This window comes from Cervus canadensis, chromosome 12 (genome assembly GCF_019320065.1).
Source record: "Cervus canadensis isolate Bull #8, Minnesota chromosome 12, ASM1932006v1, whole genome shotgun sequence".
NCBI classification, from domain to species: domain Eukaryota; kingdom Metazoa; phylum Chordata; class Mammalia; order Artiodactyla; family Cervidae; genus Cervus; species Cervus canadensis.
Genome location: NC_057397.1, coordinates 62,369,428 through 62,390,594, shown reverse-complemented (window position 1 = coordinate 62,390,594; position 21,167 = coordinate 62,369,428). Strand labels below are relative to the sequence as shown.

The 21,167-nt window shown below is 51.8% G+C and overlaps 1 protein-coding gene across 1 annotated transcript; it reads left to right on the top strand.

The window, feature by feature from the left end:
* Positions 1 to 15,699: 15,699 nt before the first annotated feature.
* Positions 15,700 to 18,512, top strand: KCNS2 (potassium voltage-gated channel modifier subfamily S member 2). The gene is made up of 2 exons (XM_043483660.1): positions 15,700 to 16,020; positions 16,671 to 18,512. Exon 2 carries the CDS (start codon positions 16,714 to 16,716, stop codon positions 18,145 to 18,147), a length of 1,434 nt encoding a protein of 477 aa, XP_043339595.1. The 5' UTR covers positions 15,700 to 16,020; positions 16,671 to 16,713; the 3' UTR covers positions 18,148 to 18,512.
* Positions 18,513 to 21,167: the final 2,655 nt, after the last annotated feature.

The following is a 21,167-nucleotide window of genomic DNA, read 5'->3' as shown; positions in this document are numbered from 1 at the left end:
GATTCTTAGAGATCACGTAAATGTCCTGAAGTTATCTGCCATCACCCCCAGAGGCAAGGGAGCTGGGGTACTGATCTACCAGCTGCTATCAGTCTTTGATCAGTTGAGAGCTACCCCTGGGGAAGGATCTAGGGGCGGCCCACTGCCCTCTGGCTTGCTCCATGTGCGTGCTCCATGCACAGCCAGGGACGTCCTTCAGCAGAGTCACAGTACAGGCCAATGAGATGCAAGGAGAGTTTGTAGCAGTGTACCTTCCTTCTTCTTTCCAGCTAATGTGCAGACACACGTCTGGAGGCACAGTGTCCTCTTGAGACCCTGAGGTAATGGCATGAGGAAAAGACTGGGAGAATCACACAGAAGCCAGCCCTGGGGTCCTTAGGCCGTAAAGGGAGCCTCCAGCCAGCAGCCCCCAGGCTGTTTGTTCAAAGGCTGCAGTTGAGTCTCCCGTGACTTGCACTCAAGGATGGGGGAAGCCTGATTCTTTCCTGAAGAGCTGCTGATGGGTAAACTAGACATGGGTTTATCTAGTTGTCCTGCCACAAATGAAAAAGAACACTTCTCTCAGGTAATTTAAGTCTGGAATTAAGCTTGGACCTCCTGTTCTGCAGAAGAAGGGGTTTGGGCCAGTTGATGGCAAACACTGGTACCGGCCCTGGAGTCCAGCATGGAGGAGGAGGCCACAGTGGGGGCATCCTGTGAGCTCCAGCCTGCCCCACCACTCCAGCGGAGCTTGCTAAGAGGTGAGAGTATCCCAAAGAGACTATCCCAGCTACTATGATGTCTTTCACCAAACTTAGGGGCAAAAGGACCACTGGGCAGGCAGTGAGGACTCTTCCAGCAGAGGCTTCAGGCCCAGAGGAGGTCAAAAGCTGTGCATAAGTCAGCAGACAAATGGAAGGCCTGATGGGCAATGAAAGCCGAGGACTTGGAGAGGTTGTACACTCTGGAGAGTGGCTTGCCATGAATGTATGTGTGGTGGGTGAGCATTTATGGAGCTGGTTTTAGAGACTAGACAGTAGCAGATGGGGAAGATCTGTGTTCCTAACCTGCTGCAGATTTGAAATTCAGAGGTGCTCTTCCGCTGGCACATGCAGGTGTGTACATGTGTGCATGCTGGCAGGTAGGTGTGTACACACACGTGTGTGAGTACGTGCGTACACATGCGTGGGTGCTGCGGTTGCTGGCTCCTTAGCCTCCAGGCTGGTTGGGAAGAAAGCCTTAGTGCTTGCAGCTCAGCCCAGGGGCTTTAGGACTTCTAAATGGTACCTGCAGTTGCTTGGAGATGAGAGGACAAAGGGGTGCTCTAACATCAAGGGCTGTTGCCAGCTCCTCGCACACACTCACAGTGAGACTGCGAGGCAATGCTGAGCTCACAGACTTTGAAGACAGGGCTGATGAGCCAGAACTCGGGACTGGCAGAGCCACTCACTCTACGTTCTGTTTCTGCTTCCATAACTTACATCCACATGACCATGGGCACGTCACCTGAGTACTGAGAACCTTAATTTACCAACTAGGAGAGGGGGCAGCTTGGAGTCGGAGGTCCGCTGAATCTTCCCTACTCTGCTCAGTCCCCTATGGTATAGTGAGGCTCGAATTAAATAACATTTGGAAATTTTTTTTAAATCAAGTGCCATGATAATTAAAGGATTATAATTATTTTCCATCACAATAATAATAAGCTAAATTTGATTCTGGCATAAAAATGCAAATAGCTAAAATTCAATGATGTAAAACAGATCAATTTGGGGAAAATTATACCCCATATGCATTTCACAAAGCCTGTGGACATACACATTGCCACGGCCATGAGAAGGACCAGAGAGAGGGAAAGGTTCATTAATTCAGCAAGTCTGTCCAATTCCTGTTGACTCAAAGGCACAACGATTTATTCATGGATAACTCTGCTGGGCTTAGGGGAAGATTCAATGATTAAAATATATTCTTAAAGCCTTTAAGAGACTTTAAGCGATCATTTGTATTCCAAATAGGTCTCACTGACACAAGCTCTTTAAAATGTCAAATTGCAAAAAAAAAAAAAAAAAAAATCCAAAGCCAACGCTGGCTGGCAATCCTTCTGCTAGTTTTATGTAGTTGCACGAGAGTTCTCATTCTGCTGAGACAATAGACTGCATAAATAAGCACTCATAATCAGAGTGCAGGGATCTAATCCAATGAAACTTTCAATCAATTTAATCTGATACCGCTTTGGCAATTTTTCTGGAGCAGTCGCGAATTCAGATCATCTGTCTTATTATTCAACGGTGAATACCACCAGATGACCCAGTTTTGAGTTTGAAAGAAAATGCCCCCTGTTGTTCTGTGGTCTTCTATTTTTTTCCCTATAATGCAGCTTGCCTTCTTTAAGCCTCATAAACATCAACGACCTGACATTCCTACCCCTATTTTCCCACTCAGGACCTTACGTCCCTAACTTGTCCACTAAGCCCCATGCCCCCATTTACTCAACCGAAGTTCTCTGGGAACCCACTGCTACATGGTGCCCCGTGGACAATGATATTTTGGGTGGGAGGGAGACACCACCTTTTGGAGCAACTGAAGTCAGCATCCCCTGAGATGCATGAGTAGTACGGGGTTCCATGCAAAGTTAGAAGAAGGGCATTGCTCGTGTGTTTGTGGGTGAGCCCCAGAGCCACTCAGCTTGCACCCAGAGTGCCTTCACCTTCCTCATGGAAACAGCCCCTGTGGCTTCCTTTCTAAACCCTCTGTCTGTATGGGGGCCCCATGGAGCCCTGAGCACTCTGCCATTCCCTCCATCCTTCAGTCTTCCCTTCTCTTCCTTCCCAAGGCAACTCTGCCCCCAATTGCCCCCAAAGGTCCTTTGCACATCACTTCACATCAACAGATGCTCAAAGTTTGATAGATGGACCATCAATTCAACCACCAGTCAACCTCCAGATCCCATTCGGGTCTCAGCTACAACACCCTGCAATGTGAATTTTCAAATTCCAGATGTTCTGTCCTATTTTACCCCATGTGGCAAACCATGTGTTTCAATTTTAAGACTTGAAAAATACAGTCAAGATGGCTCTGAGGTCGTGTACTGGCCTTAAGTTCCTTCTGACTCATTCACAGCTGTCTTTAAGCCCAGGACAATTTCCTACACCTTCTCTGCCAAATGCCTTCTAGGCCAGGCTGAGTGATGGATGGAAAGCCTGGGTCTCTCAAACACCTTCAGTGGGCCGTTCCTTGGCCAGAGAGTGCCACACATCCAGGATGAAAGAACCGACCCAAGTCAGAGGCCCAACAATCAGATTTTATTTAGGATAGAAGGCCACTGAATCAGTCTTATTTTCTCCAACTTGTGCTGCCTAAGTTTTTCCACATTATTTCTAATTTGGGCTGTGAGAAAGGGGGAAAAATTAAAAACTACTGATCTAGAGATAATGGAATATCTCGGTGGTTATTGCATTAAAAACCAGCCGGTTAAAATGAGTTTGGAAGATCTTAGAAGGCAATCTCTGACTCAAAGTCTGTACAAGCACTGAAGGCAGAATATAAGCATGGTTAGATGAAGTACTGAACAGCAGAGATTATTCGCAGCTCCCAAGCCACTAGGCATCTTGATTTACCGGTCGACCACCTCACTGGCCTAATGGTAGGGCATTCTAAGGGTAGGATGGGGGTGGTGGGAGGGGGCTAGGACTTACAGATTGTGCTCATAATTAGAAATTTACCAGCAGCACAAATGTCCTCCTATGCTGCAGTAGGAGAAGCTGCTATAGCAGGGCATCCCCGAAGGAGCCATAGAAGCAGGCTTGGATAATGAGAAGCACTAGGATCAGTCCTTGGGGAAGAAAGATCAGCAACTTTTAGCAAAGAGTGCCTGAGCAGTTTGAGATCTGATCTGAAACTTGGAGAAACTTCCTCATCTCTCTCTGTTGGTATGGCTAATCACACTGAGAAACAAACGAACGAAAAGGCAATATGGCATCTCCTGGATGCAAGACAGAATAATAAGATTTAAACTCAGGCAGCCAGGATGGTTTAGGGAGCAGTGTGGCTCAACTTGAGAAGATAGCTTGCTTAGTACCATTCAAGAGACACTCCAGATCCAGCCCTGGACTTAGATTGAAGACAGTGCCCTTGAATTTGCTCCCAAGGAGGTAATGTTGGTCACATGAGAGGCATTTCTCAGAGCTCAGCATGTGAGGCAGCATCACCCTCAGGCTGACCTGAACACTGGAGTAAGTGACATGTATGCTTCTTTTTGTCAAGAAGGAAATTTTGAACTTGTAACTATGTGGAGACTGCCAAGGAGCAGAGACTGGTGGGTGTTTGCCCACGCCTGAAACCTTCCAAGAACCACTAGCGCAACACAAAGTCCTTTTTCTCTGAATCCTTGCATGGAACTTCCTGTGAATTTCTTATGTTTCTAGCAGCAATTAGTTTGTATAAACAGTTCAAAGTCGACTTGATTGCTAGCCTCACAGTAGCAGCCATGCTCCAGGGAAGCTGGTCCCAGCTAGAGCAGGGCAACGACTTTGAACTAGCTCGAGCGTGCTTATCACTGACTTCCTCATTCCTTGCATAAATTCTCTTATTTCTTAAAACAGAGCTGGGCATCCATGAGGATTAGATTAAATGCTAATGTCCAATCTGCAAGTTCATGTAGGCATCCTCCATTTAACAAAGTTGCAGTTCCCTGTATTCATTTATTCCTCAGTGTGGATTAGAGAACCACCTGTTCTCTAAAATTCCAAGTGTAAAGTCAGTGAAGACTCTGTCTTTCTTTCAGGCTTTCCTGTGCTGTAGTGCTTATGCCCAATTCACCTACATTTGTTTATATTACGGTTCCAACACTTTGCAATCCCGGCTCAGAAAATGACGATTATTTTCATCTAAGAGGCAGAAAACTGTGCCTAAGGCAAAATCCCACTCAGGCCCCTCAAATCTAACCTTCAAAAAGTTGGGTCCACTTAATGGTCCTGTCTACTTGAATTACATTCTAAATGTACATCCTGGTTACATTCTAGAAGAAAACTCCAACCCAAATTTGGAAAGAATGGGGAACTTTTGTGACATAAACTGACCAGTTCTTCATCAAATCTGATTCTTCTTCCTCCTGGCCACATGGTTAGGTGATATTTCCCAACCTCCCTTGCAATTAGGAGTGGTCATGTGACTGACTTCTGACCCATGAAATGCCAGTGAATACAGTGGGTACCACATCTAGGCCTAGGCTATTAAAACACCCCACATCTATCTCTACCCTCTTTCTCCTTCTCCAGGTTGAATGTAGGTAAGCTCTGCAACACTGGAAAGATGTATTAAAGATGGGAGAAGGAGCCCAATTCCCTGAATCACCACTTGAAGGAGAGTTGCCCACAAATTTCTAGCTAATATTTTGGACTTCATGGAAATAAGAAGTAAACTTCTATCATATTTGAGCCATAATACATTTATTTACTATACTGGTTGGCATCACTTTAACTAATAGCACACCACACATTAAAAACTCCTTCTGGAAACACCTCACCTCCTCTTTCTCAACCATTCAATCACTGTCCCCTATTGAGAGGACCTGGGTTTCCCTGGTGGCTCAGATGGTAAAGAATCTGCCTGCAATGCAGGAGACCCAGGTTCAATCCCTGGGTGAGGAAGGTCTCCGAGAGAAGGGAATGGCAACCTACCCCAATATTCTTGTCTGGGAAATCCCATGGACAAGAGGAGCCTGGTGGGCTACAGTCCATGGGGTTGCAATGTGTTGAATATGAAAGAAAAGCTCCTTATATTTCCCTAGTGGCTCAAACAGTAAAGAATCTGCCTGCAATGCAGGAGGCCTGGGTTCAATCCCTGGGTTGGAAAGATCCCCCAGAGAAGGAAATGGCAGCCCATTCCAGTATCCTTGCCTGTAGAATTTCATGGACAGAGGAGATTGGCAGGCTACAGTCCATGGGGTCACATAGAGTTGGACACAACTGAGTGACTAATATACACACACACAGACACACACCCATTCTGACTTTTACTTTGAAGGGCTGCTTTTAACCTTAGCCTGGAATTTTGATAAATTTTAAAGCCTTCCTGCTGACACAAAAGTTTTTCTTAAATAAGTTAAATATGCTCTCCAAAAATCTTATTTAGACCAGCAGAAGTAAATTTCATCCCATTCCAGACTTAACAAGATGGATGATTTTTGAAATGCCAAAATAATCTAACAGGCAATAATTAAAATAACATGGTGTTGCTGTACAATGATTATTAGAAAAGCATTATTCATTATATTAATCAAGTTAGGAGAGACTCTGCTTGTAAGAAACAACCAACTCTCCTCAAACCTCTGCAATATGACGCAACCAAAATGCATCTCTCAAACGTATCAATACAAAGTCTGCTTTGGATCCAGGAGCCTGCAGGGCAGCTGGGCTCCATGAGGCAGCTCAGGGATCCAGGCTGTGTTGATCTTGCAGCACCGGCATCTAACTATGTACTTCCATGGCAGGGGAGGGGAACGCTGCAGCTGCTCACACGGGCAGAGCAGTTAAGTGTTCTGCCCACACAGGACACGTCACCTCCAGACGCACTGCGCTGGCCAGGAGGAGTCATTTAGTTCCTCCAAACTTGGAGAGGGTGGAGAAGGAAAGTCACCCTTCCATATGCCCTGCGTGGGAGGAGAATCGGATACAGTGAGCAGTTTCTTTCTTTTGGGGGGTGGGTGTGTTTAAGTCATTAAGTCGTGTCTGACTCTGCAACCCCATGATCGTAGCCAGCCAGGCTCCTCTGTCCATGGGATTTCCCAGGCAAGGAAACTGAGTGGGTTGCCATTCCCTTCTTCTGGGGATCTTCCTGACCCAGGGATTGAACTCATGTCTCTTGCATTGCAGGCAGATACTTTATCACTCAGCCATCAGGGAAGCCCAGGGTGAGCAGTAGGTACTAGAAAACTCGACCTTTGAAACTTTTGATTTTGATGTCTTAATATTTATGCTGTGAACTTCTGGTAAGTCCAGATTTTTCTCCAAAAAAAAAAAAAAAAAAAAAATTCCTGTAATTTAAGCTTGTTTTGCTAAGTCATTTGGATTTCCCAGCTCCGGTTAGTTCGAATAAGTGCAATGTAAGGAAATGAATTTCCTTTAATAAGAACAAGAGCAAAGGAAACAAGAATCCCAAGAGGACTGCAGCCCTTCCCTGGGGCCAGGCTGGGAGGCCACTCATGGAGGGGGAGGGGGCCAGAGGAGGCGGCTCTTCTAGCATCAAATTCCCCCACCTCTCCTGGTCCCAAGTCACACAGCTTCCTACCATGATAAAAATATCCAGAGCCTCGTCATTTAGCCAGATTTAATTAAAGCTGCCCTAAATTAAGAAAATCTAGTCATTGTTTGCATTCCTAGATGCCTATGTTTAGTTGAGTCGCACGTAAGCAAAGAAATGAAAAAATTAGCTTAATTTTTTGGCTGCGGGGAAGAGTGTGAATTGGTTTTCTATCACTTGCAGGGAACATCTTGTGTCTTCCCTCAGCTGGGTGTCTCTGATGGGATTGCTTCTTCCCACCCTCCTGAAGGCCTCTGAGGACAAGCTGCTGTTAGGCTCTGACCTGAGGAAACCTCGAGAGCCCACGGACAGCCCAGCTCACGGTGGGCAGGGTTGGGGAGCTCCTTCAGAGAATGACTGCCCACCCTCCCAGGGCTCGGAGCAACCGAAAGCTCATGCCAAGTGGGCCACTTGTGGGCATTTGTCCGGCCTGCCCAGGGCTGGGCTGAGCACCAGGGAAGGGTTCAGAATCCTGCTTCCTATCTAAAAAAGAATGAAAATTAATCAGGAAAACTTCTAGACTCCCTGGCTGGGGAGGAACAGCTGTAATGGCTGAGTGAGGTGTGAGTCTTACCTCTAGAGTTGGCCTGTCTTGCTTTGAATCCCAGCAATGTCACTGGTTAGCTCTGTAATCCTGGACATGTTACCCCCCATTTCAGTGCCTATTTATCTTCAGAAAATTGTAATATATAGATAGGCTCATTGTGAGGATTAACCTAGTTCACAGATCTGAAACCCTTAGAAGGGTGCCTGGTTTAAGGAAGTGACCAACAAATGTTACTTCCATTATTATCATAAGGGGGGGAGCTACCTACCCCTGGAAACTCGGACTAGGTTGCCTGTGGCAGCCTCCCCGACACTGTACTTTCAGGGCACCTCGCTGTTCAACTACCGGAGAGCCTTTCATTTTTATTTTAAATCCAGGAAGCTGATCACCTTGATGGGCCAATGTGTAAGCAATGTGTGATCTAAACAGATAGGGAGAACTGTAAGAAGGATGGGACCCCATTGGGAGTAAAGATGTCATAGGAACAGCCTAGAGTGAAGAATCTCTCAGCAAACCCAGAGCAAAATCAGGCCCTGGAGTAACCATGGAAACAGGAGCCCACAGAGGGATGGGAAAGTGGGTGGATGGATGGATCCATCAATGGCGATGGATGGGTAGTTGGGTGGGTGTCACTTTCACATAAGAGTGAAGGCCTGTGGGCTGCTGTGAGTGCCTCTCAGCTATAGGGAGCTTTGGGAGGGGGGGGGAGGGTGGGAACGTGTCCTAGGGTAGACAGTTGGCCATGGTAAAGGACAAACGGGCCAGGGAAGAAAGAGAATCTTTCCCTGAGAGATTTCCCCCAAGTTCTCAGCCTAGGGAAGAAGTGGAGATCAAAGGAAGAGGAGGGGAGCAGGCTTCTGGCCTCTGCAGCTTCCAGGTTGGGTTTCTGGCCCAGAGAGTCTTGACCTATCTAATATCTTGTATTCCATGGTTCTTCTGCCTGATTCTCCGCTGCTTGCATTCAAGAACTGGGCTTGACCCTTCCTCAGACCTGTGATGTGGTTCAGTCCTGAAAACACCATTCTGAGAAAAGGGCAACAAAGTCTCATCTGATCATCTCAGTTCCAGCTCAGGGCTCCCCTGGGCCCATGGCCTGAAGTCCTTCCAGCTGGGGAAAGCTTCAGCCACACCCTGTGGTGAAGAGCGGGTGGGGACACTCTTGTGTTCCCTCCTCCCACCTTGGGAGAAAGGGACGCAGGGCGGCCACCAGCATCTGCTACCCCTACAGGAACAGGGGTGCTGATGTCCCCAAATTCTCTTCTTCCTGCAATTTCCTCCACCTCTCCCAGTTACATGGGGCCACTAGCTGAGTTCTGGCCAAAGGAATGTGGCAGGAGCGAAGTCTGCCCCTTCCAGAACTGGCCTCAGAAACGTCTCATTCCATCATTCAAACTCTCCTCATCTCCCATCTAGATGCAGACGATCCCGGGGAAGGATTCCAAGGCCCTATAAGCTGACAGAGCTCAAGATAGAAGGAGCCTGGATTCTAGAAATCACCAGGTGGAAAGCTGCTTCCAAACATAAACACATGTTTATGTTCATATCATAAACAATAATATGAGTGAGAAATGATACCTTTACTACGTGAAGATAGTGGGGTTGGCCCAGATGGCCCAGTGGTAAAGAACCCACCTGCCAATGCAGGAGATGCTGGAGATGTGGGTCTGATCCCTGGGTTGGGGAGACCCCTTGGAGAAGGAAATGGCAACCCACTCCAGTATTCTTGCCTGGGGAATCCCATGGACAAATGAGCCTGGAGAGCTACACTCCATAGGGTTGCAGAGAGTCAGACATGAATGAGCATGAGCAGGCATACCAAAAAAAAAAAAAAAAATACAACTGGGATTGGGAGGTCTGGTTACAGCAATTACCCTGTACTTGAGATCATTAAGAGGCCAGACTTTGGAACCAGAGAGACATGTTTGAGTCTAAACACCTCACTTTATGGGCATCAGTAAAATAAGGTTAATAATGGTACCCAAGGGGAGGAGAGCAGGAGGCAAGCAGAGAGCGTAGCACGGGGCTGAGCACATCACGAGCACTCAGCAGCTGACACTAGTCACGGTTAACGTCTTGAGCACTTACTATGCTCCAGGACTCCCTACACTGCTACCCTTACCCTCAGCCCTCTCAGCTTCATTTTCACCACTATCTTCATCTTTGGCCACCTGCCCTGGGGGGGTGGTTGCTGAGATGCTTCACTGCCTGAGGGCCTTGAGGTAAACGCTCCTGATCTGGTATTCCCTCCAGCACCCCCCCAACCCCGGGCCCAGAGAGGAGGGCCAGTGGGAGGGGCTGGGGGCTTCAGTCCAGGCGGTCAGTCACCCAGAGAGAGGATGACCCACCTCAGGAGAGGAGGGACAGCAGAAGTGACATGCCGGAGGCAGGCAGAGAGGGGGTTCCCGAGGCCCTGTGGGGGCTCCGACTCCACATGGTGGATTTTGAGGAGGGCCTGGTGTAGAGGGGAAAGACGGCCAGACCCGGGGCAAGAGTAAGACAGCCAGACCCCAGGCAAGAGTGAGGCTGGGAGACGTGTTGTCTTCTTGTGAATTTCCCTGGGGGCGGCCTTAATTCCAGATTGAATCGAGTTCATCTTCTTTTCTCTAGCCTTGCTCCAGGATGTTCTGGGGAACACAGTGAAGGGTCCCCCAAAGGAGCAGTACCCAGAGGGGGGCTCATAGGGAGAGCCTCCCACGGAGATGGGACTTGGAGCAGCAGGTCCAAGAGCTGTGACCTTGAAGTCCCAACCCTTCAGGAGCAGGCCCTGGACAGGCCAGCTTGGAGACATCAGATACCCTTTGCAATAAGGAATCCCTCTTTTCCTTGTCAGCCTCCTGGGGGAACCTAGGGGAAGGGGGCTGTAAGAGGAGAGGAGGGTGGTCTCTGGGAAGAAAACCAAACAGCCTCGGCAAGGACTTGCACGGTATAAATTCAGCCTGGCATCCAAAAACGATGCAACAGCTATATGAAAATTTACTGTTGCCTCTTGAGAAAACACTTAATGAGGCGTTGCATTCATAATGCAGCAAAACTTCTTACAACTCATCATTTCCCAACTTCCTCTCAGTCTCCCCAACCAGTGCCCCCCTCCCCTATACCCTCCTTCCCAAGCCTCAGCCCCACTTTCCCAGCACAGGTCTCCCTGCCTGCCTCCCTCTTCTGTTCAGCCTCTACTCCCAGCAGCTTCTCTGTGCCCTTTTCCACCCTAAATCCAAGGAGGGGAAGGAGCCAGATTCTGAGAGGCGCCGTCGCTGGGAGACCAGCAGGAGACAGGAATTGAGGGCAGGTGGTGAAAAAGGCCCCCAGCCTTTATGGCGCCCCTGACTTCAGGCAGGCATGGACCCTAAAGTCCGGACAGGAGTGGGTGCTTACTGAGCTAAGACATAGCCCCTGCCCTTGGTGCTGATCACGGGGCTGCACTCGGGCACACGGCTCTGTGCCAAGGCCCCTAAATAAAGGCAGACTGCTCAAGCTCTGAGTCTCAGCTCCAGGCTCCACACTGTGATCACTTGGGGGCAGGGGGCGCTTAGAGAAAACCCTGACTCCATGGGCCCAGCACCAGGGATCATGATTTAATTGGCCTGGGTGGAGGCCCAAGGAATCCAGAGGCATCAGTTATTTTAAAATCTCAAGTGATTCCAATGTGCAGCCAGGAATGAGATCCATTAGACTAATCAATTGCCTGGGAGAGCACCCTGGAGCCTGGGAGATCCAGGCCATAGCCCCAGGCACAGCAATTCTTCCCCCTCTAGCTGCTGTCCTGATCCCCCTGGAGGAAGAAGAGGAGGCACAGGATAACGTGAAACAGAAGATGGAGCCTTACTCATATCCATCACGCAATCACATATTCAATAACTGCTTAATATGAGTGCTGTGGGGGAAATGGTAGAAACTGACTGAGGCATCTGTTCAGATGGGGCAGCCAGGCTTCTCTGAAGAGGTGACGTGGAAATTGAGACCCGAGTGATAAGAAGGCGCCTGCCCTGTGAAGGTGCTGGGGCAAGCAGCGGGAATGGCAGGTGCAAAGGCCCTGTGGAAGCAGCCAAGGGGCCAGGAGCTGGGGGCATCCTTGATATAGAAGAAGCCAAGGGCTGAAGTCTGCCGGGCAGGGGGTGCATCCTGGAGGATCTTGCAACTCAGGAAGGGTGTGCCTCTTATGCTCAGTTCCATGGGAAGCCCCTGGGAGGTTTTCAGGAGGGATTGGCAGGACCTGATTTGCGTTTCTAAGAGACATTCTGGCTGGGATGGGAAGGATGGCTGGTGGGAAGCAGGATGGAGGCCCGTGAACAGTCCACTCCGGCGAGGCGGGGGTGCGCTCGGCTCCTCCACATGGGGGAATGTAGGTCAGGCAGCCCAGCCCCCTCAGCCAAGCTGCCAGGGCAGCCCCCTTGCCTGTCAGAGAAAGAAGCCGACTCTGAGATGTGTGGGCTCCACCGAGAGATCAGTGTTGGCAGAGGAGACAGAGATAACAATCGCCCAGGTGCAGGGGATCTGGGCCGCTGCCTGGGGCCCCCTCTGTCCCTTTCCTGGGATGCCTTCCCCCATCCTGCCACCTCTCCAGGATCCCCCGAGCAGGCCAGCCCAGGGGCAGGCCTTGTGGGTGCCTGGAGCAGGCAGCCGTGTTTTAAGACCAGGGCTCAGGCCTCTAAATAAACCATAAACACAGCCAGCTTCCCGGGCACAGAAGGAGGGAGATGACTCCATTTCTCTTCAGTGCAGTGACTGGGAAATAAACCAGTGGCTCTGCCTGTCACACACACTTAACCCTCTGCAAAGGCGGCTGTCAGACCCAGAGCCTCTGCCACAGCCTTCGCAAGAAATAACTGATGTGCCCCAGACCCCGGCTTCTCCTTGGGGCACCAAGTTCACATTCCCATTCAAGGGAGGGCGGGCGTGGGGCCTTGTCCTTGATCCCAGGAAAGGCTGACAAAGGACAGGGATGGACACGGGGCCCCTGAGGGGCTGGGGCCTGTCTCGGTCAGCTGCTGAAGGAGACCAGGGAGAGGGAGAGAGGGAGGGAAGATACTAAGAAGGGGGCAGAGGGAGGCTGGCCAGAGCAGAGGCAGAAAAAAGGCTTGTGAACCCCATCGTGGAGATGGTGGGCACTCCGGGGGCCTGGCAGAGCCCTGGTGTCTGCAGGCAGGTGGGTGGCCGTGGGTGTGGGAGAAACAAAGAGAACCAGAAGGCGGGAGGGGGTGGGGGGAGGCTCTCTCTCCATGGGTGAAATCTCCCACGACCACAAAGGAAGAAGGAATGAGCAAAGAACAAAAGCAGACGGGAACAGAAGGAGGCAGGCAAATAAATAGAGCAGGGGAGGGAGGAGAGCCACATAGGCATCAAACCCAAGAGCTTCTGGGGGAGAGGGACCCTCCAGATGGAAAAGGTGATTTGTGCTTTAAGCTCAACTAGGAGAGGAGTCAGGGGCAAGGCCAAGGCCACGGGAGTGGCCAGGAGCGGGGGCCGTGCTGCAGAAGCCACGCAGACACGTGGTGGTGAAGCAGAAGCGAGGCTGTGAGCTTCCGGGCGGCCCGGAGCCAGGCAGGGCACAGTGAGGGGATGGGCAGAAGGGCAGAGAGAGTCACAGGCACTGCTGCTAAGGGCGCCTGCAGAAGGGGGGGTCTCACAGCTGCCACCAACTCAAGGTGAGGGAGGGGGTGGAAACACAGCGCCAACACACTGATCATGCATGCATTTACACAAACACACCCTCGGCAAGGGCTGGCACACTCTCAGCAGCACTCCTACGGGGATAAAAGAGACCCAGGGGCCCCCAGACGGCAGGTTGGCCAGATGCGGGGAGAGCCGCAGACTTCCAGTGATAGGTCCAGCAGACCAAGATGGAAGACCTAAAAGAAAGACCCAAGACCACTGACCCAAAAGAAAGAGAGACGGAGACAAAGACAGCAGATCCTGGATTCTCCCTCGCCCTCTCGTTGTGTGTGTCTCTTTCTCCATCTCTGTCTAGTCTGTCTCTCTCTCTCTCTCTCACACACACCTCCCTCTCTAAAAACTTCAGACAAAAGAGAACGGAAGCTCATGTAGCCTTTTCCTCACTATTCTCCCTCCCACCTGCCTCCTCAGGATCCCCGTGCCTGCAGAAGCCTGTAGGAACATGAATGTGGAGCCCTGGTGCAGGTAACACATTTGCACACACAACCCCCCTCCCCCACACCCAGAGGCAGGTGGCGAGCACAGCAACAGGGCTGCTGCTGCTGCTGCTAAGTCGCTTCAGTCGTGTCCGGCTCTGTGTGACCCCATAGACGGCAGCCCACCAGGCTCCCCCGTCCCTGGGATTCTCCAGGCAAGAACACTGGAGTGGGTTGCCATTTCCTTCTCCGATGCATGAAAGTGAAAAGTGAAAGTGAAGTCACTCAGTCATGTCCGACTCTTAGCGACCCCATGGACTGCAGCCTACCAGGCTCCTCTGTCCATGGGATGTTCCAGGCAAGAGTACTGGAGTGGCTTGCCATTGCCTTCTCCAGGGACAGGGCAACTCTACATAAAGCCAAGCTTGGTTCCAGGAAAGTCCATACAAAACCATCTCAAGGGTCCTCCCCAGGCCCTCCACGGAGTCCCAGAGCACTCAAGCTCTGCAGAGCACCTGTCTAGCTGAGGTGGCATTACCTGGGTGTTGTAACTAAAATACACGCTGCCCCCAGTGGCTAGGGTGGCTGCTCTGGAAGTCCAAAGCCACAGAGGGCTTTCCTGGGGCTAAGCTCACATTGTGCTTCCCATCTTGTCGAATGGGGACCACGCAAGGGGCTGAGACCAAGGGGAGGGGGCTCCCCAGGGACTGTGGGTCCATTTCTCAGCTCTAACCCAGCAGCAGTGCTTTGAGGAACAATCGTAGGAGACCAAGAGCTCAAATCGAGGCCACAGGTCTCCTGGGGAATGCAGGCATGGGTACTGAGCACATCTATGCTGGATCCACACTCCCAGGTCCCCACGGAGTCCGCATACATACGGGTCTCGTTTCAGTTGGCACACAGACCCGGTCACAGTCCCACTGAATACTACGCTGTATACAGCACGCCGTGCACACAGCTCACAGCCTGCCGCGGTGTACACACACCACAATGACAGGCTCCAGGTTCCCCTGTTCTGACACACCGCACACATTCCCCCCACCACCCCAGAGGTCCTATTTTTAATTAACGCTGCACAGACCCTGAAAAGCCCCACTTTCCTCAGTCTATACACACAGACACACACACACACACACACATTTCCCAGCCATCTTCCGAAGCTGGCACACCACCCCGGCCTGCACACACACAGTGCCCACACAGAGCTCCCAAACAGAACTCCGTGACTCCCTCCCACGCCGGTAGGGCCTGCGCTCCGGGCCCCAGCAAGCTAGGCTGAGCTCGACCTTGGGTTTCCCTGCCCGCCGCCCCCCCATCCCGGCTTCTCCACCCTCCCCTCCAACGCCTTTCCTCACCACCCCGCTTCCCCCGCAGCCTCAGGAAACTTTTCAGCAGGTCCCTAAAAGGGGGAAACCTGGAGTTCCCGGCGTCCCGCCCTTCCCCCCCGGACGAACGCAAGTCGCCGGTCATTCCCCAGCTCGGCTCCGCCCGAGAGACTCAGGTAGGGAAGGGTCACCGTAGGCAGCCCCCTGCCTGCGCCCTGGGAGCAAGAGGGTGGTCATAACAGCTTGTCATCAGGGGAGGTAGGTGAGTGATCGGGAAAGGTGTTGGCTCGGCCTAGAGCCGCGGGCGCGAAGGGGTCTCCGCAACGCAGAGGCGGCAGCCTCTCCCGTCCGGGCGGCGGCCTCGCGCGGAGCTGGGAGGCGCGGAGCTGTCCGTTCAGCACCACTGCGCCGCGCCCCAGAGCAGGGCCCGCGCAGAGGCGCACGGACTCGGCTCCCGCTCCGGATCCCTCGGGCTGCGGCGCGCGTCGTTGTCTCTCCTCGGTGCCGAGGGGCGTGCGGATCGAAAGAGGGGGGGCTCTGAGAGCGTCGGGGCCACGCAGCCACCTGTGAGCCTCCCGCAACTGCGGACGGCGGCGGCCTCCTCGGCCGGAGACAGGAGGCGCTCAGCGGACCCCGCCCGCCCGCCGGGCGCACACACAGGCGCACACACACTCAGAACACCCTCGCGCACACGCACAGCCAGCCGGCAGCGGCGGCCGCAGCGATGCTCGCCGGCAGGTCGGGGAAGTTTCCCGCCGGCCTCGGCCGCGGGCCCCAGAGCTCGCAGGTAAGCGCTTCCAGAACGCGCAGGGCGAGCCCGTGTAGCTCCGCCGGGTAAGGCGCGGCGCACGCGGCTCCGGGGCACGGAGCCAGGCGGGGTGGGGTGGGGGGTGGGAAGCCCGGGGCGGAGGACGAGGGGGGCCTCAGTCTCGGGGGGCTGGTCTCCGGGGACGCTGGGCCGGCCCCCTTACCCTGTCCGGGGGCTAAGGACTAGAGAGGTGGATTTCCCCGCTCCCCCTCCCGAAGCTACGCGCCCCCCCATCTCGGCCCAGCCCTGCCGGTGCGCAGCCCAGCTCTGGTCCCGCCTGTCTGCGGCGAGAGGGCGGGGGCGTCTCCTCGGCCCGCCCACGGGCAAGGTCAGCTCGCAGCTGGCGGAGCCGCTGGGGTGCGACCCCGGGCAGCGGAAAGCGACCGACAGAACCCCCAGGGTGGGGGTGCGGGCGCGGCCATGCTAGTAGAAACATAAGCTACCCTCCCCAACTCCAAGCCTTTCTTTGGGAAGCGGGGGAGGCAAAGCTCCTCCCATCCCAGTGTCCTTCAGTACTCAGAGACCCGCTGGAGAGGACTGGGCGCTCTAGAGACGGATGGGGAGAAAGGAAGGGGTGCCCGAGCCCTGAGCGCCGGGCGCTCACCCGACGCGCTTCCTTTGGCTTCCAGGTGTAGCGCCCCCGCGCGGCGCGGGCGGCCGGGCGTCTCCAGCATGACCGGCCAGAGCCTGTGGGACGTGTCGGGGGCCAACGTCGAGGATGGAGAGATCCGCATCAACGTGGGCGGCTTCAAGAAGCGGTTGCGCTCGCACACGCTGCTGCGCTTCCCCGAGACGCGCCTGGGCCGCCTGCTGCTGTGCCACTCGCGCGAGGCCATCCTGGAGCTCTGCGACGACTACGACGATGCCCAGCGCGAGTTCTACTTCGACCGCAACCCGGAGCTCTTCCCCTACGTGCTGCACTTCTACCACACCGGCAAGCTCCACGTCATGGCGGAGCTGTGCGTCTTCTCCTTCAGCCAGGAGATTGAGTACTGGGGCATCAACGAGTTCTTCATCGACTCCTGCTGCAGCTACAGCTACCACGGCCGCAAAGTGGAGCCCGAGCAGGAGAAGTGGGACGAGCAGAGCGACCAGGAAAGCACCACGTCCTCCTTCGACGAGATCCTGGCCTTCTACAACGACGCCTCCAAGTTCGATGGGCAGCCTCTGGGCAACTTCCGCAGACAGCTGTGGCTGGCGCTGGACAACCCCGGCTACTCGGTCCTGAGCAGGGTCTTCAGCGTCCTGTCCATCCTCGTGGTGCTGGGGTCCATCATCACCATGTGTCTCAACAGCCTGCCAGACTTCCAGATCCCTGACCGCCAGGGCAACTCCGGCGAGGACCCCAGGTTTGAAATCGTGGAGCACTTTGGCATCGCCTGGTTCACCTTTGAGCTGGTGGCCAGGTTTGCTGTGGCCCCCGACTTTCTCAAGTTCTTCAAGAATGCCCTAAACCTGATCGACCTCATGTCTATCGTCCCCTTTTACATCACGCTGGTGGTGAACCTGGTTGTGGAGAGCACGCCTACCTTGGCCAACTTGGGCAGGGTGGCCCAGGTCCTAAGGCTGATGCGGATTTTCCGCATCTTAAAGCTGGCCAGACACTCCACTGGCCTCCGCTCCCTGGGGGCCACCCTAAAATACAGCTACAAGGAAGTGGGGCTGCTTATGCTCTACCTCTCTGTGGGGATTTCCATCTTCTCCGTAGTGGCCTATACCATCGAAAAGGAGGAGAACGAGGGCCTGGCCACCATCCCCGCCTGCTGGTGGTGGGCCACGGTCAGTATGACCACCGTAGGGTACGGGGATGTGGTCCCGGGGACCACGGCAGGGAAGCTGACCGCCTCTGCCTGCATCCTGGCAGGCATCCTGGTGGTGGTACTGCCCATCACCTTGATCTTCAATAAATTCTCCCACTTTTATCGGCGCCAGAAGCAACTTGAGAGCGCCATGCGCAGCTGTGACTTCGGAGATGGAATGAAGGAGGTCCCTTCCGTCAATTTAAGGGACTATTATGCCCATAAAGTTAAATCCCTCATGGCGAGCCTGACGAACATGAGCAGGAGCTCGCCAAGCGAACTAAGTTTAAATGATTCCCTACATTAGCTGGGAGGGCTTGACATCCTCAAACCCACACTGCTGAGCTGTCTCTTGTGCCTCTGGCACGGTCCAGGTACCCTAGGGTTATGGCGTGAGCAGTATGCCCAGCCCCAGAGGGGAGAGAATGCATGGGATCTGCACCCCAGGCTGCTTTTCCAGTATTTAGGGTCATTTTTCGAGGCTGGTGTGTCTGACGCCATGCCTTCGCACCTTTCAGTGAAATGACACTCACTGGTCTTCGCATCGTGGGCGTAAAATGTTCACCTTTCTGCCGGATGAGTACCACCTCGGATGCTAATCTCTCTGTTCATTGTGCTCTCTTGTCTAGTGCCCATGGCCCAGGACTGTCTCTGATTGTTTGTGCTCCTGTTTCTGAGGTTGTCACGTGAGTTCCGTACAAAAAGCCCCCACAAATACGTCCCGCGGAAACACATCTGTGGGGCCTGCAAGGATAGGATGAGGTTTTGCTCACAGTCAGGTGAAAACAAAATCTCAATTCTTTATCCATTGCTTTCATTTAGTTTTAATATCAAACAAAGAGAATGTGAAGTTAAGTAGACATGACTGATTCAAGTCTGTGAGTTGTTTTTGTCAATGACCTGTAGCCTTGTGACTTGCATGGGTACCCTGCTCCCCTTTCAAATGATGTACACCCATGTTCACCTCTTAAATGTTGCTCTTTAGAGAATGTTATTTTGTTAAACATGTAGTGAAGATTGAAAATTTCCCCAAGAATAGATGCATTAGGGCTAGGGACTTCAGCTAAACATAGGCCAAATCGCATGATGCTTGAAGATCTTTCAGACTCAGGCCTCCTTCTTTCCTGGGTGGCTGCAGGGACATTTATTTCTTGCTGAGGTTGCTGGTCTTGGTCATTTGACCAAACTTTGCTGTGTCTTAGCTATTAGCATGTTTCTGATATGTTTCTTTTTTAAGGTGTTTAGAAATAAGATCGTGTTGTCTTTCTCAACTAACAAGTTTACTGTTGTACTGTCTTTCTGAGGCAAACATTGTTGGGCTGCTAGCAAGGGCAATAGCTTAGAAAATTTTGTTACCTACTCTGAAAGCTTAGATAAAGCTTTTATTTCCAAGCAGAGTTTACTTAGATAATTTTGCTTCTAGGATACAGTATGTAACACACAATGCTCTAATCACCCCAGAGTTCCTGGTATGACATGGACACCTGGTGGTATGGAAGTGTGTACTCAAAATATAGACAAGTGGCTTATCCAGGATGGAAATATTACAGTTCTTATTTCCATTTCAGCTGCCTTCTGTTGGGGGGAAGGTTGGTGGAGGCCAGGAGAAAGGAAAGAGTTGTAAAACAAAAAAGCATTGTTAATAAAATGTCATAAATAATTGCAAACTTCTTGAAAAGCTTGATGCTATTTTAAAGGCCTTTAAACTTTCAAACTCGGGTTGAAGGTTAGGAACTCTTTCCTTTTCCAAAATGCTCTCCCTCCTTCTTCTTCAGTTAACTAGCATGTAGCGTTTTGAAGGGTTAACTTGGATAGTTCTCTGTTATATTGTAGGTAATCAGATGGTGTTCCAGTTGGCCTCCATTGTTGTTCTTCTTTGGAAAGGCTACAGAATCCAGCGGTCCACACTTGGAGTTAGGCAGGCTTTTTCTCGAGGGCTTGGATCTTCCTTAAAAAGGTCCATTTTGTGTCTTGGTTGAAGGTAGTACATACCCCTCAGATAGAGTGAGGATCTTGTCAGAGGCTTTCTGTCCTTGTAGTTGCCATGGCTACTACAGAGGGGGCCATTTGTTGGATGAATGCACTAGTCACTTACACCTTTGGGTCCCCAGTTCAAATCTTTCCATCAGACTGGAGCCTTGTAGGGAGCACGGAGGCAGCCACCTCCTAGTGCTACCTGATCTACCATCTACTCTGTTTTTCAGAAATATCAGGAAAGGTGAGATGCCTTAGGGGTAAAGAGCCACCAAGTCAGAAGAACAGGGTTATTTCTCAGAATTTGCACATGTAGCACTTGGCTTTGGCTGATGTTTGCAGCACTGGAAGGCAGAGAATTCATGAAATCATCTCCAGCTGCACTGAGGCAGGTGATGGTAAAACTCGTGAAGACTGTTCAGTTTGCCAAGGCTGATGGTATTGGGTCACTGAGCATGGTATCCACAGTCACTGAGATAAAACTTGTGAAAAGAGGAAACAAGGCAGGAGGCTGAATAGCTCAGTCACTCTCCTCAGTATTCTTTTTAAACGGGAAGGTTTTTACCACTGAAACAGAGATACTTCTAGTGGTTACTCTTTGCTGATGTGAAAGCTGGAAAACTTGACTTTTCATTTCGGTGATGACTTGCATTATCTGGTGCCTTTCATTGGGGGAATCCCAAAGTGCTTTAGAGACTGTCTTTTTAATATCTTTTGTACATATACATATATATATATATATATATACTCTTATAAAATATTATTTTGCCCATCCTGGAATTTCAGTCACTTCCGAGTATGAGAATAGCCTAATAGCATTGAGGGCTCCAAGCAGTGGTTTCAGATAAGAGGGCGAGAGACCAACCCAGCTGGCTTGAACACTGGAGTTAATTCCCACAGAGAATGGAGATGGAACTCTGATCCAGGGAGAAAGAATCCTTCCTTTCTCACAAAGTAGCACCGAAGTACCAGGTACAAAGTTCACATGAGCTCTCAGCGGGGCTTTGATTAACCTGGTCAGATAACATTTGATGGGGCAGTTTCTTCGGGTCCCTGAAACTATTTGGTGCAGGGAACGGTGGGGGGGGCGGGGTCGGGTGAATTTTCTGTCTGTTTCTGGAGTTGAGAATATGATTATGAGCTGACAGCTTTGGCCACCAGGCTGCCAGACTGACGCGTCCACCCCCTTTGGAGGACACAGTCGGAGCTTCAGAGCACCTGTGTCCAGCCATGGGCTTGAGAACAGCTTCATGGCCAACACTTGAAGGTTATTCTTTTCAACGCCATTGGGACAAAGATATAGGTCATGCTTTTCTTGAAATGCATGTGATGAGCATTTGGAAAGCGCTGGCT

Bases quoted from the DNA above. Each gene is read 5' to 3' on its own strand.
- KCNS2 (XM_043483660.1), top strand. From the start codon at position 16,714: ATGACCGGCCAGAGCCTGTGGGACGTGTCGGGGGCCAACGTCGAGGAT.